Source organism: Aplidium turbinatum, chromosome 6 (genome assembly GCF_918807975.1).
Source record: "Aplidium turbinatum chromosome 6, kaAplTurb1.1, whole genome shotgun sequence".
NCBI classification, from domain to species: Eukaryota; Metazoa; Chordata; class Ascidiacea; order Aplousobranchia; family Polyclinidae; genus Aplidium; species Aplidium turbinatum.
Window position 1 is genome coordinate 15,981,664 of NC_137477.1, and position 17,919 is coordinate 15,999,582.

General features: G+C 38.3%; 1 protein-coding gene across 1 annotated transcript in view; it reads right to left on the reverse strand.

Annotated features, from left to right (window-relative positions):
* The window catches only part of LOC145771510 (uncharacterized), a 38,498-nt gene extending 21,025 nt beyond the window's left edge, over positions 1-17,473 (reverse strand). The window contains exons 1-16 of the mRNA XM_082583205.1: positions 17,289-17,473; positions 17,039-17,151; positions 15,931-16,011; positions 15,530-15,686; positions 15,042-15,134; positions 14,667-14,870; positions 14,241-14,418; positions 10,060-10,092; positions 9,440-9,547; positions 8,134-8,720; positions 7,989-8,057; positions 7,820-7,913; positions 6,930-7,102; positions 5,953-6,465; positions 5,731-5,872; positions 5,530-5,661 (exon numbers count right to left, since the gene is read on the reverse strand). Of these exons, the coding sequence (XP_082439331.1) occupies positions 5,530-5,661; positions 5,731-5,872; positions 5,953-6,465; positions 6,930-7,102; positions 7,820-7,913; positions 7,989-8,057; positions 8,134-8,720; positions 9,440-9,547; positions 10,060-10,092; positions 14,241-14,418; positions 14,667-14,870; positions 15,042-15,134; positions 15,530-15,686; positions 15,931-16,011; positions 17,039-17,151 (2,677 nt within the window). The 5' untranslated portion in view covers positions 17,289-17,473. The remainder of the gene's footprint in view (positions 1-5,529; positions 5,662-5,730; positions 5,873-5,952; positions 6,466-6,929; positions 7,103-7,819; positions 7,914-7,988; positions 8,058-8,133; positions 8,721-9,439; positions 9,548-10,059; positions 10,093-14,240; positions 14,419-14,666; positions 14,871-15,041; positions 15,135-15,529; positions 15,687-15,930; positions 16,012-17,038; positions 17,152-17,288) is intronic.
* Between the last annotated feature and the right edge of the window lie 446 nt (positions 17,474-17,919).

Below are 17,919 nucleotides of genomic sequence, written 5' to 3' on the forward strand. Positions count from 1 at the left end.
CAATCAAATCCCTCTCACTCCAAAAAAAAATAACGATAAAGCGCAAACGAAAACTGATCAGTTTCTACCAAAATACAGTTTCTGTCTAGAAGGCTGTTATGCTCGTGAGCGTTAAACCTCAGTCACCTAACCATGTGCATTGGCATGGGTAGTAATGCCAGATTGCCAGTGCACTCCAGGAAACAATACAATAAGCAGAAAACAGGAGTTATGTCAGCAGCTAAAAAAGTATGAGATGGGTGCATGAACACATTTTCCATCTGATATGGTGTTGGTTTGCCAGAGACGAAAATATTTCTACGCTGAACAATTAACAATTTATTATGTAGAGCCTCCACGGTCAACTATCAACTCCGGAGGTGATAGTCGCTCTGGCCCGAGTCGGAAATGCGTGCATGCTATGTGAGTGTGTGTGTGGCTGTGGTTAGGTTCATGCCCTTGGATAAATCTGATTTTTGCATCATCGTGGTACGTACTGCATTAATGCAAGAATAGGTTGCTCAATGCACATGTTGCCTGTAACACTGGTCAACCCCGTGTAGCGCCGCAGAAAAAACGAAATTTTCAGAAGTTTTTATCAAACAGGGTATAGTTACAGTAAGTACAACCAACACAGAATATTTAGCAGAACAACGTGTTGCAAATTTGCAACATTGGGCTATAAAGGGTTAATTCATGGTCAATTGAAAGTATTTTTTGTTTCATTTTCTTGACAAATTTTCATTCTACTCTCCCAAAGTCATATATATACTGTACTTCCCAAAAATCCTTGTTGCATATATGCAACATGGGGCGCTACGAGAAACTTAAGATTGAAAACAGGATCAAGGAAGTCAATCAAAAACCTTCAATATTTTCTAAACAATTCTGCATCGGGTAGATAGCAAACATTGGCAAATTTGAAATCTACCTAAAAAGTTTACTCCTGAATGGATCCATGCCTACCATACATTAGCTTATCATGACGTACCTTTTAGAGCATTTGGTGAGAGTGGTAGGCCACTCGGTTGGAACATTGATTAAAAGAAGTAGATATGACCAAAGGCCGGAAGCGGGATCTTCTGGCAATTCTCTAGCCGGAACATCCTGCTTCCGGCCAAAATGTTGCCTCCGGTGCATTACTACACACAGTAACATGATTTCACCAAAAACATACACGATCACGATACACAAAAACATACACATACACGATCGTCATGAAAGTAAGTTGTTGACATAGTTATAAAAGTCAGCTCTAGTCTTACCTTGGCAACCTATCCAGATCAGGTTTTCAGGAGACTCTGTCAAGAGAGTATGGGAGCAGAGAATATACTCAAACTAAACAGCTTAAAACACAAACAGCTTCGACTAGAAAACAAAATCGAGAGTTTCCCTTTAAATATCAATATCATTAAATATCAACAACTCTAATCTGACGTAAACGACACTGAATCTAAAAGATTTCGCCGATGGCTTCTGATGTAGTTGACATTCCTTTTTACGGCAATACAATAGTATAGCTCTCCAGCACGCGACTGTTGTGATGTTGTAATTACTTTGCTTCACTGACAATTAAACAAGGAACAAACCGCTTCAAGCCACTGTACCATTGATAGCGTCATAAAGGGAAGGAATGTCGTCAAGCACTGCGAAAGTAGGCGAGAAACCGAGACGTTCGAACAATAGGGATGACTTCTTTTGTTCGAACACACATTGTGTCGTCAGCTGGGTTGTTAATGAATTCATCTTATCATGTGTTAGCTCACGACAGCAGCCGAGCAACGGTGATTACGTCACAATTGTATAAGCATCAACACAATTGATTGATAAAGCTTGAATGATGCCAAGAAAAGTCTCACAACTTGCATATACAGTGGTCCTGGCTAGTTTATAATAAATATCCTTTCAATATGACGTTCCATGAGAGTGTAGGCTGACAGTGAGCGTAGTCTGGAGACTGGAGAGTTCAAGATCAATGCCAAGTAGGCCTACTTAGGGCACTGTGCAAAACATAGCGAGCTAAATTTTCCCAATTGTGGTTAAAATATATCAAAAACTTTATAGCTTTGGTAGAGAGGTACTTTTTAAAAACCATAGACAGACAATCGATAACAACTTAATAACATTGAATTGCATAATTCAATTCATTTCTGTATTAATTTTGAATTATGCAATTCAATGTTATTAAGTTGTTATCGATTGTCTGTCTATCAAAAACTTTCTATTCAAAAGTTCCTGCCTTCGCAACAAACTACAAAACCACTTGGTTTTTTACAACAATTGTTTGTTAATTTATTGAAGGAAAAAGTGAAAATATTCTGCATACCTCTATAGCGCAGTAAATTCATAATGCACCTAACCATCTTTGAAAACTATGGTACGACATGAAACATCTACACTGACACAGAACTTAGCTACAAACAGTAGGCTATGGCAAGACTATGAAACCGACAACAGTCTGCTACGGTCATCAACTGAAGGAAATCCTATTTTCAAAGCACAATTGAAGCTCAAAATCAAATCTCTGGGGCGCAGTATTTCCCGCAAAGGCGCCAACTACAATCCAACGTTGTGTGATATAACATTGACGTCCTTGACCGGGAACTACAAATTATTGATTTCTCAACATGGTCTGCAACCTGCACTGACGTTGAATCAATGTTGATCGCGCTTGCATCGCGGAAGCCAACTATTGACAAGCACGACAGCAGATCGATGGTATCTCGTGACGCCGATAAATTTTGCATTCGACCATTCGCCGACAAGAGTCCATGACGGCGTTGGCTGATCTATCAAACTATTCCATAGTCACTCCTATAGAGGGCAACGGTAGATTTCATCGTAACGAAAGGGGTGTAAGAGAGTTTATGCCCGCATTATAACGATTGAATCGTCCACGTTTGACAAGCTAACAAACACTCTTCCCATTTTCTCTCATGTTAAGTTTTTGCTGGTGATTGATAACGATAACATTTAAATTCCTGTTTCTAGTTTTTAAAATTTGAGCGCAATGTCTTCGTTTTGAAATCGAATTTGATTTTGCATGTTTAGTTGTTTCACAGCAACATAGTTCCACCTTCTGCCATGCTAGATAGGTAGTCATGACCTGACCTAGCCCTATGAAGTAGTCAGTTGGACAAAACGCCGGAATAAATGCAGATTATTATCTGAAACACCTTGTGATAGTTTAGCTTATTTTACACCAGAAGAGCGTATCATGTTATTGAAACAACTCTATGATTCGGCTCATACAGCCGCCAAACAATGGCAGTTGAACACTGGTGTATTGCTCCTTCTCAAAAAGATTAAGCAACCAACACAGATGGTTAGCGCTCTGATTGCAGCAAAGTTTCATTGCTCTGAGGAAGTTGTTGCAGCAATTTCAACGGCTCCAACACTGAGCTGCCAGCGTCACATCCTGGTTTCTGAACGAAGCGGCCTGTTGCATCAGAAACGAGGCCTTGCCTGTCATAATAATCAATAGTGACGCAGCCAAGTGTAACATGGACGACAATCGGATCAAATTATGAGCAAGGACGCAGGATGGTAGTACGTGCACAAAAGACATCTTAAAACGCTTTCTTCTGCTTTTCGCCCACCCTAATTATTTATAGAACATCGAAAAGCCATAACATGATGTTGTGATTATGACGTCACAGCACACTATCACTCAACCGATTATGCTTTTGTGGCTGCAATACTACTAAAGCTAATGTTCATGCTATGCCATTAAAGCCAATGTTCATGCCGTGCCATTAAAGCCACTGTTTCAGCTTCAAGAAATGTAAAAATAACAGCCACAGAAATCTACAGGTGAAGAATCAGTTCAAGTAGGTAGAAAAGTGTATGAAGTGGAGAAGAGCTAACCTATTAACGTGCTTTGCTTTGATCTTGCCTTGTATAATACTCTAATTAGAGTCTACACTACATGAAGCAGGACGCATCGAAGACTCACTCAATATTGCTACAAGTTACGAACAAAAATTGTGGCGTTAGCTCAAAGACAGCGGGGTTATTTTTAAACTTTTCAAATTCTCGATCTTTAATTTGAGGTAAGCAGAGAGGTAACTCGGCGCCCGAACCGTGGACCACCATTGCAGATAATGACCGGGTTGTGATAAAAATTGAATCGTTGATGCTCATGAACGAACATTGTCTTGCAGTGGTGGTCGTCATCAACTGCACCACGCCAGCTAACATTGTGATGTCATAACTAGGGCAACCAAAAGTCAATAAAGTCAAAATTTTTCTGCCTTGTTTAAAGTTTATAAAACGTCCAGAAACTAAATTTCAGGTTGACACGAAGAGAGGTTTCAAAGTTATTAAGTAAAAAAAAAGTCAAATTTTTTGGTTAGGTCAAAATTTTCTTTTAACGTAGTTTTTCTTCTCTCTATTGATATTTTATTAAAGCTACACAGATACTGATTTTTTGTTGCAATTTATGTTGCTATTCTGACGTAATAATCCATTTGTTGCAATTTCTGTGGTAATAATCTTGTTTCGCCCTGCCAAATTGGAAAATGGGACGAGATGATATTTCACCACATTTATATAGCCTGCTGAGGAACTTCCTAGCAACTTCTGTATCAGTAGTGAGAAGTTTCTCCATTTTAGAAAAAATTTGGCGAGAGACAGGAATTTCAAAGGCTATAATGTGAAACATTACTTGATGTTGAAGTATAATACTGCAGAACCCTCTCAGTAATTTCGGAATATTTAAAGACAGTCCATATTTATTTTTTGCAGTTTTTCGAGTGATTTTCATTAGGCCTACAGCCCTACATGTTCGTTAGCTGTGGTGTCCTTGAGTCTTCCACATTTTTATTTTATTTTATTAGAAAAAGAAGATATCCTTACCTTACGGTTTGATTGCTAACATGCTTTGTATTTCGCATTTGGGTTGCAAACGCAGAAAGTTATTGGTCAAAATTAGGTCAAAATTTGTAAATTATAAAGTCAAAATTTTAAGCTTTTAGGTCAAAAATTTGGTTGCCCTAGTCATAACCAAGAAGTGAAGAATTAAACCTTGTAAAATGTTGGCATTTCTGCAACTCCTCGTGGTTGAAACTGACCAACTTTATTATTACAATAACTTACTGATCAAAATGAAAAATATTCTATTAGATGCTAGTTCCGTCAAAAACTTTGAAGCAAGATGATAGCGTTGCACGTATTTGAGCAGCCCTAAATAAGGTTTTCCAATACTACAATGCGAGAAACGATAATAAGTCAATATATTGTCATTCAAAACATCATATGAAGCATCATATGGAGAGAGTTATTGAAATCAGTGAACCTTCCAATTTTTTAGTTCAATAAACATTTCAGTTGAAGTATACCCTGAAATAAATTCTTTTTTCAGAAGATATATTGAGCTCTGCTCAAATATACAGTACACTACATAAGTACATATGCTGAGACGTGATTCACAAAAACTTGAAAAAATATGACAAAAACCTAGTGCGTCTGATACAACTGAACCCCGTACAAAGTGACAACTGACCACGTTGCAATTGCATAGAGAGAGCTGAGTATAAAGTAATAACTCACCTCTAAATTTCCGGCATTCCTTAGGCATTTCCAAGTCCTCTGTCCTGTCGGACAAGTTGTCATTCCAATCACACGTACTCGTGTTATCTCCACTTACAGATGCCGCAGGCTCAGCATCTATCATTGCTTGGTCTGCAAATACGGCAAAATGCCTGATTTTTAACATGCTGCCTAAAACCAAGAGAATCTATCACGACTTACCTTGAGAAGAAAAAGTTTCAACTAGGTCGACAGATGGCGCAGAAGTGCCAAATCTCACATGTTGAACCGTGTAAATAGGGGTTTCGTTATCATGGCCAACGTCAGAGTCTTCCATTGACTTCACGTTAGATGAAGTAATATTCTAAAAGTATTATAAAATTGCAATAAACAAATAAAACACTTGGTGGCATCCTGACGTCACGCCACACAACGGCAACTTACCTCATGATGAGGTGTTTTTGTTGCCACGGTGGAGTCGTCGCACTTCAAGTTTGCTTTTGTGGTTGCATCGTTTCTAGGCGTAACTGCGGGTTCTGACAAGAGATCGAGGGAACTTGGAGGTTGTACTTTTCCTAAAACATCTCGCTTAGACGGGACCGTATTCAGGTCTGGTCTCTTCATTATGATTGGCTTCGGCTTGATTTGAGGTTTGATGGGTAACGAAGGCTTCAGCCGTTGGGGGGGAGAAGGCTTAACTGCAAGTTCTTCCAGTGGCTTGAATTGTGACGATATATGAGGGTGCACAGAAGTGACATCGTTGGGAATAGTATGCCGCAAGTCATTTTCTTTGCTTTTTAGTGACGTCACATCATCAGTAACTGGCAATGGCAGCTTTAGAGTTTCGACAACCACTTTAGACGTCGTCGTCATTTCCGGTAGTTCTGCGGCTTTCTTTTGGACATCTTTCTCGGGCAAGCTCAAAGAATCGGACTTTGAGCTTTCACACGAGATCGCCTAAAACAGATTGCAAAATATTGAAATTAAACCTAAAACTATAAGCAACAGTGATAGGTTCATGATTGAACGTTATTTGAATCGTATTTAAGAAATCAAATGTTTTGACTGATTGTGAAAATCTTTGTACTCGGACTGAAAAATTATTTTTGAAAATTTCACATTGGCAGTTGCAGAGGCTTTGAACCACTGACACAGGCTGGAACACCGAAATTTACAGTTCAAAGTTCCGCTTGTGAAATGTCGCTGACCGAAGAAATTAAATAACTGGGAGCAGTTGAATAGGAAGCTGTCCTTAAAGTTGAACCTTCATATCTTTTTCCTTCCACTGCGATTGCTAGGCGGACGATTGATAAAACAATATAATAACTGGATAAGATGCTTTTGCTATGCATTGCATCAGAGTCACTGTAAAAATGCTTTTACTTTTTTCATTCATCAGTGATAGGGTCCATACATCTTACTTGCTGCAAGGCTGACGATATCTCAAGCATTGCGCTGTTCGGAGAAGGTGGGCAGATGATGGGTGAAGCCTGCCCACTGACGGATTCAATATTCTTTTGTACATTACCGCCAGGTGGAGCAATAAAACAAACTGCGTTTTCTGCAAGATTGAGGTGCGAGGGAACTGGTAAATCTAAACACACGTGTAATGCATTCTAATTTTAAATTGTAATGTGATAGATTTCTGTTCTTTCTAATTTTCAAAAAAATAGTGAAAAACCGTACCGCTTAAACTCAGCTGTCTCTCAAGCAGTTCTTAACCACATGCGAACTGTGAAACCTATCCAGTAGCCTATGATCTCACAACCCTGAGATCCAGACACAGGACCGTTGAGAGGATATTTTAGGCCCGCTACTAATGAGATCTTCGCGCCCTAAATCAAGACACTTTAAGAAGTTCGCACCACACCCAAAGATTCCAGGCTTCTTAAATAATCTCGGACCTGGTTAAAAAGTAACTTCTGTCAACGTTACTGCCCAGACATGAAACATTTCGCCGATGTTGGTAGTTGGTACCATCCTTAATGGCGACTCTGAACCGTCTCCACGCCTTTAAGTAACGGAAAAATTCAAAATTTCTTGAAGCTTGTCTTTGAGAGAATTATAAAACGCTTATCGCAAAATAACTTTAGGCCGATACCGACTGCACTTAAAAGAAAATTTAATGCAAGTGCGGGGGTTACAGTTGGAGTGCCCCAATGAGACGCCTTCCACAAGCCACCTAGTTTCTGTCTAAGAAAAAGAGTCAATACATGAATACATTGAGTTTATTACGCAACAATGCACCAGATGGAGTAGGCAATCCCCGCACTTGACCGTTATCCGGGTTTACTTGGCGAGGGAAAAATACCTTGGGGTTTGTTGCAAGCGTCCTCATGATGACACGCAAGAGATAAGCCGTTGACGTCAGAGGGTATGTCAGACTTCTCCATTGATGCTTCCTCCTAAAAATATAAAGTTACAGAAGTTGCAATTGCAATAAGAAAGCAATTATGACGTCGTAAATCGATTTGACTTACTTTGAAATCATAAGCAAAGTCTTCATCATCATCTACAGGAGGGGGAATGCTCGGAGATGGAGGTCGATTCTAAGAAGTGTAAGAAATATTTATGGTATCACAATGCCAAAGTATACCGTAGTGCGCAAAAGTTAGTGATACACACCTTTCGTGATGTCATCATCTCAGCCGGTTTCGGTGGAATCGGAGGAGGTGGCGGTGACGTGACAGTAGACAATTTATTGCGAATTGGTTTCTTGGGTGGATTCGTAGTTGATATCACTGTTACTTGACTAGCAGTGGACAATTCGCGGTCACGCGGACTTGACGAGAGAGGGGAACTCTCACTGGAAGGTGGTGAGTGGCATATGTTCGATTTAGTTTTGGAATGAGGGAAGAACACGCTGTCGTCTTCAGATTTAAGGGGTTGCCGCGTTAACCGGCGAACGGGCTCGGACGACATGGCTGTGGGAAGTGAAAGCACCGACAGGGCGGAGGCAGGAAGAGAAGTCGATGATCTTCGGAGCCGGTCGCCCTTCTGAACGTTCGTAGGAGATACTGGAAACATGGTGGAAGAAGGATGATGTTGTCTAAGTGCATTAGAAAGGTCAGGAGACAGGATAACGGAAGCAGGAGAGCGTGACCGTGATGAAGGAAGACGTGGAAGTGACTTAGAACTCCTGGCGGATGCACTGCGACGAAGAGAAAAACTTGCTCTTCCAAAACTACTTCGACTCCAGCCTCCTCCGAATCCTAAACATATTCGTAACCTATTAACAATTGTTTCTGGAATATGTTGGTTGATTGATCGAACGGGGGGGGAAAAATCATGCCACTTTTCATTTTAAAATGGTCAAAAACTATAATAGTAGTGATTTCAAAATTTGCTACAGATCATGATTAGCCAATTTGAAACTTTGTCAAAAAATTTCAACTTTTAAAGTTTAAAAATATACAAATGCCATTTATTGTTTCACAACCAAATAATGCAGTGCCGAAAATTTCAAATCGAGTGGCTCAAAGTAAAACAATCATGCGGTAATGATGTGTCTGAAAACGCAATCAGACAGAAAAGAGAAATACTCCAGGATGAAGGTCAACTGACGTTTCAAAATAAACAAAAAAAACGTTTGCGAGCAGTTGCAGCAATGCGACTGTAATGTTGCCCTTCTTTTCGATTAAACTTCCATTAAACCTTTGCCATAGTTAAACATAAAAATATCTTTCGACAATGCACTTTTTGACTGCTAACTTTTTAAATGATGACGCTTAAACAAGCGAACAATCTAGGTGTGCCATAACAGAGTAAAAAGTTCAAGAGCCTTGTTTGAAGTCTCATGACAGGAAGGTTATGCACAACTTCGTTCATTAAAACATATTCAAAGATCAAAGAAATAATGATGTGGAGAGGGATAGTCTGAATGAACGCAAACTTTATGTTGTTAATAACGGTCACTTCGTCACATCCTCACCTTTAAATGTATGGCTTCTATTGACAGAAAATGACGTCTTTCCTCCACCGTCAGCAGCGACAAAATGTTCAACGGTTACTTCCGGTACATTACGTTTTGTCGGGAAGTCTAAAATTTAACGTTCTTAGCGAATCTTTAAACTCGAATTCAGCAAGAACTATTAAAGTCCCCTCTTGATCTCATCGATCTCAAGATTTATGAAAGCAGAATGACTACAATATATGCAGAATGCAGATATTTATAACGTAGCACAACGGGAAAAAATGATTCAATTGTACAACTAACTTTCATGAAATAACAACGTGTTTGCTCTTTTGGGGTTCTACCATTAAAAATAAAAACTGAAAGCATTCAATATTCGGCACTTAGAGCATTTACACGTTACACCTAATTAGAGAATTGTGTTCTCCATCAGAAAAAATCCAGAGACCAAATGATAGTGTAACTGAACACGTTAGACGTAACCCTAACCCAAGTGGAGCATGCCCCCCAGATCAATTCACAATGACAAAGCGTTAGAAGGAATAATAAAATGTGAAAGGGAGGTTCGAAAACTTGTCCTTGCCAACTGGCCCGGTGCCGTTTTAAGTATGCGAAAGATCAATAACGTGACGGCTCACCTGCGGGTGACTGCTTGGTCCCGGATGTGGAAGCTGCAAATAATTCCTGGTTCAGACTAATTTACATGAAGGTAACATTCACAACGTTGATGCGAAGTCAGAAATACGATAAACCCAATGGCTTTTTACTCTATGTCAAATAACACTGGTCAACACAATTTTTTTGGCAGACAAAGTTAGAGTGTTTTTGGAGGTTTTGAAGGGCGCTGATTCCGAATATGGCCTTAGTTTTCCCGAATTGGCTCTAGTTTTGGAGATATCTCATAGGGTCATTTTGACCAAAACCCCATATTTGAGCCTTGTGCGCTAGATAAAAAAAAAAAAAACAGTTTAACCATATTAGATATTTCAGAAATGCAATTTAATGGTCAATTGTGAACGGTAAAGACAGTTTTAAGTTTAAATACAGCAACATCACAAAATTCTTAGGGATATTAGACTTGTCATATTTCAAAACTTGATGATACCTATGTCATATACACAATCTACACAATCATATACAGTAGTGTAAGTACATAAAACACTAAAAAATGTTGCATTAAATCAGTCAAATAACCTTGTATCATAAAATTTAGATAAAAGGAACCACATTATCTTTTTCATTGTAAATTGAAAACAATGTTATGAAATACAATAAGATTATAACTATTAACTAATTTACGCCGAAAGCATGTCTCTTGTAAGATTTTCGCTTGCGAGAAACTTTTGGGTAGTTTCTCAACGGGTTCCAGCAATAGCCTGCCATCATGTGCTCATTCCATCTGCCCTGATATCTTTCTTCCATTGTCTTGATGTCTTGGTGGAACCTTTCCCCCTGCTCCTTACTGTAATCACCAAGATTGTCAGGAAATCTGTCAAGGTGGCTGAATAGGATGTGAGCTTTAATGCTCATGTTAGCTCCAAGTTTTCCAAATGCAGATAACATCTTCCGAACTAATTCTCTGTAATTAAGTGCTTTGTGACTCCCCAAGAAGTTTTGCACTACATCCTTAAAGGAGTTCCATGCAGTGAGTTCATTGCTGTTCATGTGACTGGTGAAATCCGAATTTTTCATCAACGTTCGAATCTGAGGTCCATCAAAGACACCAGCTTTAAGCTTTTTATCGGAGAGTCCTGAAAATTGACTGCAAATGTACTTGAAGCAATTCCCCTCCTTGTTTAATGCTTTGACGAACTGCTTCATAAATTTGATGTGCAGAGGAGGAAATACAATTCTATCCCTGGGAACTAAAGCTTCATTGATTGCATTGATAAAGCTTTGGTAGAGAGTTTGCTTTGTTGAACCATAGAGAAATAAAACATAGTAACTTCAGCGGGTTTAGCATACTTTATTTCACACAAAATATAACATAATTAAAATAAAATAAACTCAAACGTTTTCGACATTTTCGAAAACGTTTGAGTTTATTTAATTTTAATTATGTTATATTTTGTGTGAAATAAAGTATGCTAAACCCGCTAAAGGTACTATGTTTTATTTCTCTATGATTACATTGACTGTCCCAACTTAAAGACTGGTGCGTTCTGGCCAGTTTTTTTGCGCCAGTGCTGGGTTCTCGCCCTGCTGTCCCACAAACACAGAAAGCAAGGATACTCGGTATATCCACTTTGTTGACCAATTAGAAAATTGACCATTTTATGTCAACACAGATGAGTCACTTATGGGTATTGTAGTCAAGCTTTTCAAGGACAAGTTTGATGGCATCATACTCCTCTTTCATCTTGGTAGAATGTCCAATTGGTACAGGAGCAAATTTGTTTCCGTTGTGCAATAGTACAATTTTTAGGCTTGCTTTAGAGCTATCTATAAAGAGCCGCCAATCCTCACAGCGATACGGTGATACCCCTATAAGACCAAGAAGTTCAACAACATCATTGTAGTAAACAAGATCATCTTCTTTGGAAAAGAACTTAAGCAAACAAAGAACTCAGAATCCTGGAAAACATAAACGGCTAGCGGGCGACATCAAGTGTACACAATAAATAATGAAAAAGGGATTGTGGAATGTAGGACTTTCAAGTATTTTTTAAATTAGCTTTCGTTACTAATTATTATGTTACATCAAACAAAATTGATAAGATTTGCGTCCTTCTTGGTGAGATGTTTAGGGGGTAAATACACTAATTTGGACTAATCTAGGGGTATAGGTATCTTCTAAACTAGAGTCAATCTGGCAAAACCAATGTCATATTCGTAATCAGCGACCTTGAAAACCCCAGAAAACACTCCTAGATGTCCTGCCAAACATTGTTTTCTCATTTTGTTGACCGGTGTAATGATTCGTGCCAAGTCGTCCATTGTTGGTCACAATGTTGACGGTACTTATAGAACGCCACCTACCGATAGGATTTTGCTACAACAATCAAGTCCAGTGACGACACAAAACTAATTCCAGTGAAACATATTTAAAATAGAATTTAGTAAAGCATAGCGGATTATATTGAGATCTCGTGAAGATTGTACACTGAAGCAGTGGTTAAGTTGCGAAGCTGAAATAAACTCGATTAGATCCTCAACACGCTCACATTATTATCCCAGCCAACAAAACCCTGTGTTTCCACAGATTTAACAACAACAGTCGTTGAATCAAATGTAAAAAATAATTGATTTGCTGGTTGGGGACATCACAATGGAGGTTTTAAGTTTTCATTCCTCAGTCAAATCGAAACGTTAAGCAAACGTCGGTTGACGACTTTTAGATATTGTTTGAAGATCCTCCAAAAGCTTTATGAAAAACTTTTCCAAAATGCCCAGATAAGGCAACTGCTATATCATGGGCTGGGATTATCACGTGACAAAGTAATGAAGAAGTTCGATCACTTCCTGAATAAGCAATTGAAGCACCCGATACCAAGCTATCGTCTGCCTGATGAGCTGTTTGCCTTTATTTTGAAAAAAAAAATGCATGTGAAACCTTTCCACCAAAAGAATGCACCGTTACGACACAGAATTGTCGTGATCGCAATAAAAACTATCCCATAGAGTTCAAGATCAAGATCACGTTAATTTTGTTAATGAGCCGGATTTGATGACGCAGAGGTTAAATTGTCAGTAAGTAGCAGGTGTTAGTTTGATGGCCTGCCTAACATGCCGTCACCTTTACGAGAGGCTAACTCTGATGAATCAGAGATTAGGGCCTCGTGAAGAAAGTGCCTCAACCCGCTTGCGGTGAGGGCTGGATTGGCGATGGGGGAGATGGGTTCATAATCCTCCCCCTCTTGCATACGATCTGTGGATAAAGATTGCCTACGTCATCGCTTCGTGCTTTAAACACCACAACACAAATGGTATATTATACTGTATATTATATCAACGTCGCATCGGAACAACTGGATAGGTGATTGTCACATCCACTTCCAGGACAAAATGTCAACTAAAGGCATCTCTTTTGAATTCTTTCGCTAGGGTCAGACTGAGAAATATTTGCCATACACTCTTAACGAGAAGGGTCGCGTTACAAAGGCTACATAGACGTCGTGTGTTTGAGCACTTAGCCGCTGTGTTGACTTATTGTTGTTGACAAACGTGTACAATTTAAAGAACCAACACACCATGAGGTCATAAACTATCTTAGACGACAAACAATGGAGATCACAATGGTCGCCCACACCTGGCGCCATCAGCAGCTTGTTGCATCAATGCCGATATACAGAGAAGATCATGATACCACATAGCAAGCAACTGATGAGATTCCTTCCAAAGTAGTGGAAAGAGTTTGTCAAAGACTGAACCTTACTTAGCGCAGGCACCGGTGGACAATTACAATGCCCTATGAAGATTATAACATCATTTGCACATTTACTTCTGAAAATATTTGCATTTGCAGCTTAAGTTATAAGTTACGCAGCTCAAATCATGCTGGAATTTGTAATTTTAAACAACAGTAAACAACTTTTGCTACTTGAGAAAACCTGAGATCTTAAACCTCACAGAAATCAAAACAGATTTCATAGCTCATCAAATTTACCATTTATCTTCTGAAAAACAAAAAAAGCTCCTGTAAAAATATCTGGCTTCAGCACGTAACTTTATTTGCCAATTCTCATATTCAGAAAGATAAAAGTGGCAAAGCAAAAGAAAATTCATGATGCAACAAACAGTCGATCGCTTGCAAAAGAGTGTTCGGCTTTAATGATAATAACGTTACTGTCGTAACAAGACCAAAATCGATACCACTTACATAAAATCAGCTGGGATATGTCACGCGAGGTCTGAGTGTCCAACTGCTTCACAAGCTCAAGCGGAGTTCGATTCTGTGGGTCAAGAGAGTGCGGGTTCGCTCCTCGGGAGAGCAATAGTCGCACGACTTCCAACTTTCCAAACAACGCAGCTTCATGAAGTGCAGTACCATTTTCACCCTGGAACAATTTTATTATAAACTTACTATAAAATGGTAAAATACACTATTCCATTCAAAGGCAACACAGGCACTCTGAGAGCCCCAATATCAATCGAGCAAGTAAGCGATTATGGTTTACCAGCTCAGGGTTGCTGTTTTGACCCACAGATTCAGGTACTGTAACAGCTGGTCAGTGCTCCCACAAAGTAACAGCCTCTCCATTGACTGGAGAAGACAGTTTAAAAGTGAAAACAGAAGAGCACTCACATTTCTGTTGACGTCAGCTCCATGAGCAATGAGAAGCTCAACAACTTCCCTGTGTCCATTCCGTGACGCTAGATGCAGAGGAGAGAAGCAGTCCGGATGACGTTTCAAAAGTGAAGGCTGGTGGAGAAGCAGGAGGCGAACAACATCAAGACGACCGTATTGTGACGCAAGATCAAGCGGCGACTCGTTTCGAATGTTGCGAATCTAAATAACAATCTTCGTCAGTAATCTCAGGCGACAGCCGCGGTCGATACTTGCGATCATTGAAACGCCACTTTTACAATTCAATTGAAATCAACAAGCATTTTTGTTTTGTGCGAGTTGCAAATCATTAAACGGTTTTTATTCCGACCTGATTCAACTTTGCAAACTTACCGAAGGATCAGCTCCATTCTTAAGCAGAACCTGCACAGTTTGGGAATGGCCGTGTTGCGAAGCGCAATGTAGAGCAGTTTCACTGTCGCCGTTCTGGGCACAATCATAATAGTGAACTACACAATCACTCACGCAACAATAATTAAAGAAAAACAATATGGCTTGGACTCGATTTCAACATGTAAGTAAGCCTATCCTTAACCGAAAATCCAAGTTGATGAAATTTGACGCACTCAATTGCCTATTCGACTCGTACAAGGTTGGTGATGAGCCCTTTCTACATTTCTGGAATGCTACTTTGGCGTATGACGATTGTAACAATAATATATTTGCTTCAAGAAAAAGTTGGTTTTAAAACAAAACTGAACAAGACATTCTAGAAAAAACACATGAGGGGCAACTTCCATGAATTACTTTATGAGCTCGTCCAACCACGTCAACAATTATTGCAATGACAAAAGAATAATAAAGCCATCTCAAGATCTCACCTTCTCATTGACTTTAGCCACGCTTGGACCATGGGTGAGAAGGGTGTTGACAATATCATAGTACCCGCTCCAAGCAGCAAGATGGAGGGGATAGCTTCCTTTGACATCGCTAGTATTCACTGACGCAGCATTACGGAGGAGAAACGTTACAATTGCCCTATTATGTAGTCGGGCATCAGTTTATGAAACTTATACATATCATCTGTTTTTAATCAAAACGATAGCATTATTTCGATGATCAATCACCAGTTCATCACTGCTAAGTACACTTCGAGCTAAGTATTGTGATATGCATTACAAAAGTTGTTGGGCTCAATTACGCCTTGGAAACATAAAACTTTGTCACAAAAATAACCAAAACTAAACTTGAATGTTGCATCCACAGTAACAAATTAACAAACCTGTGGCCATTCAAGGCAGCGTGATGCATAGGAGTGTAGCCAGATTGGTCTTGACAATTGACATTCGGACCAACTTTTATCCTGCCAAAAAACACAAACAATTTGAACATGAATAATATGAACAACAACTTACTGCAGAATGTCAACACAAACTTTTTTACAAACAACTTTGTTGGTGGGATTGAGCTAAACCACTCTATATAAATTGAGAAATGAAGAAAACAGCTTGTGCAATGGCAATGTGTCTACAACATTTTGACGTTGCCGTTTGCTTGTCAAACCATTTGGTATCAGGCCACGAATTCATTAGATGATTGATTATGCTAACATGGTATATATATGGTACGGTATATTTTACTCATGAATTATGAACAAATTGGCCTGATAAAAATAATAACGCAATAGCATGAAATAATTTTGTACAAAACTAACTATTTATAAAAAGCAATGAAACCTTAAATTTTTTTTTATCTGAACCAGGTTATAACTACAGTAGGTGTAAAAATCAAAAACATTTCTCATTGAGGCAATGTCACCTATCACTAGATGCTAACAATGCATATTGCAATCGAACAAATGAAAGGCAATAATATGTAAGAACTGATAAATCATTGATCGGTTGACTACCGGTATTTGGACAATTATCTTCAAACATATGTATTGTTAAAGTCTTTGCTTTTCAGGTTAAGAGACCACTGAAAAGTTTTCACACAAAAAACAGTGTGTCACTATTCAAAAACAACAAAGAACCCACGTAGTAAAACTCTCCAAACATTATGTATTGCATAATCTTAAACAATATTGATAAATACTATTAATACTACAAAAAATGCTCAATGCCAAGCAAAAAGCCCAGCAGAGCGAATTACATCAAAATATAACTATTTTAATATGTAACAAGATGAGGAGTTTGTTCTAAAAAATAAACAAAATATAGAAAGTTATAAAACCATTTTTTTAATTACATAAAATGCACATGTGAAATGCAAATGAATTAACTCTATTATAATCATACAACAAAATAGTCTAACCTAATACTAAAGTGAGCATGGCAAGATTGTATAAACATGATGAATATGTGAAAAACATGTGCTCTGTGTGCAATTACCCAAAGCTAGCAGCAAAAGATCTTGTGCTTGAGCGTGAAGGTGTCAACAACTTTTCCACAATCATTAAGTTTCCCTTTCGAGCAGCTTCCAACAATTCTTCATCTTTTTTCATCTAAAGGCAAAACATATGAATTTATACTAAAACAATAAACTTTTACAACCAAACATTAAAAAGAAACATTCCAAGTAATGATTTATTAACAACAGCTGTATTCAAATGCTACTAAAACATGTAATAGTACTACAAACCTTAAATGTCAATTTCTGCAAAATTGAAAAAAGGCAATTCAGTAGCAGTAGAGCAATTAGAGCATTCTCCTGGGCTTTAAATGTTCTTATAAACTCTCAACAGCATATGATATCAATCACAGAATCATAATGCTAACATTTATTTAACAAAAAAATAAACTAAAAAAATGAAACATGATACTTAACATTGCTTCACTGCATGTGAAAGGGACAGTTATACTCAAATCATGTAAACAAACAATTTATTGCTTAATGCACTAGACACAAGAGAACATAGTATAATATTTAATCTAGGGAAACTGAACAATAAAATGATAAGAAATAAAATAATCTATTTTATGGGACTTTACTGCAGCTCATTAAAAACAGAAAAAAAAAACATAGCAAAGTTAACCAACAAAAGGGGAGTATACACATTTTTTTTTTCACCAAAAAATTAAAATGTATTTTTTTCAAAAATTTCAGTCTTCCACCAATAACTTTTATAAAATTTGATTTGTTAAAAGTATGGCCTATTTGTAAGATGACTTTGATCTCTCTCTAATTTGAATATGTGGTTGGACATTTTATCACCACTTTACTTTCTCCTCACAAGTAATACATATGTTTCAATGAGTAAATAATCTGTTTA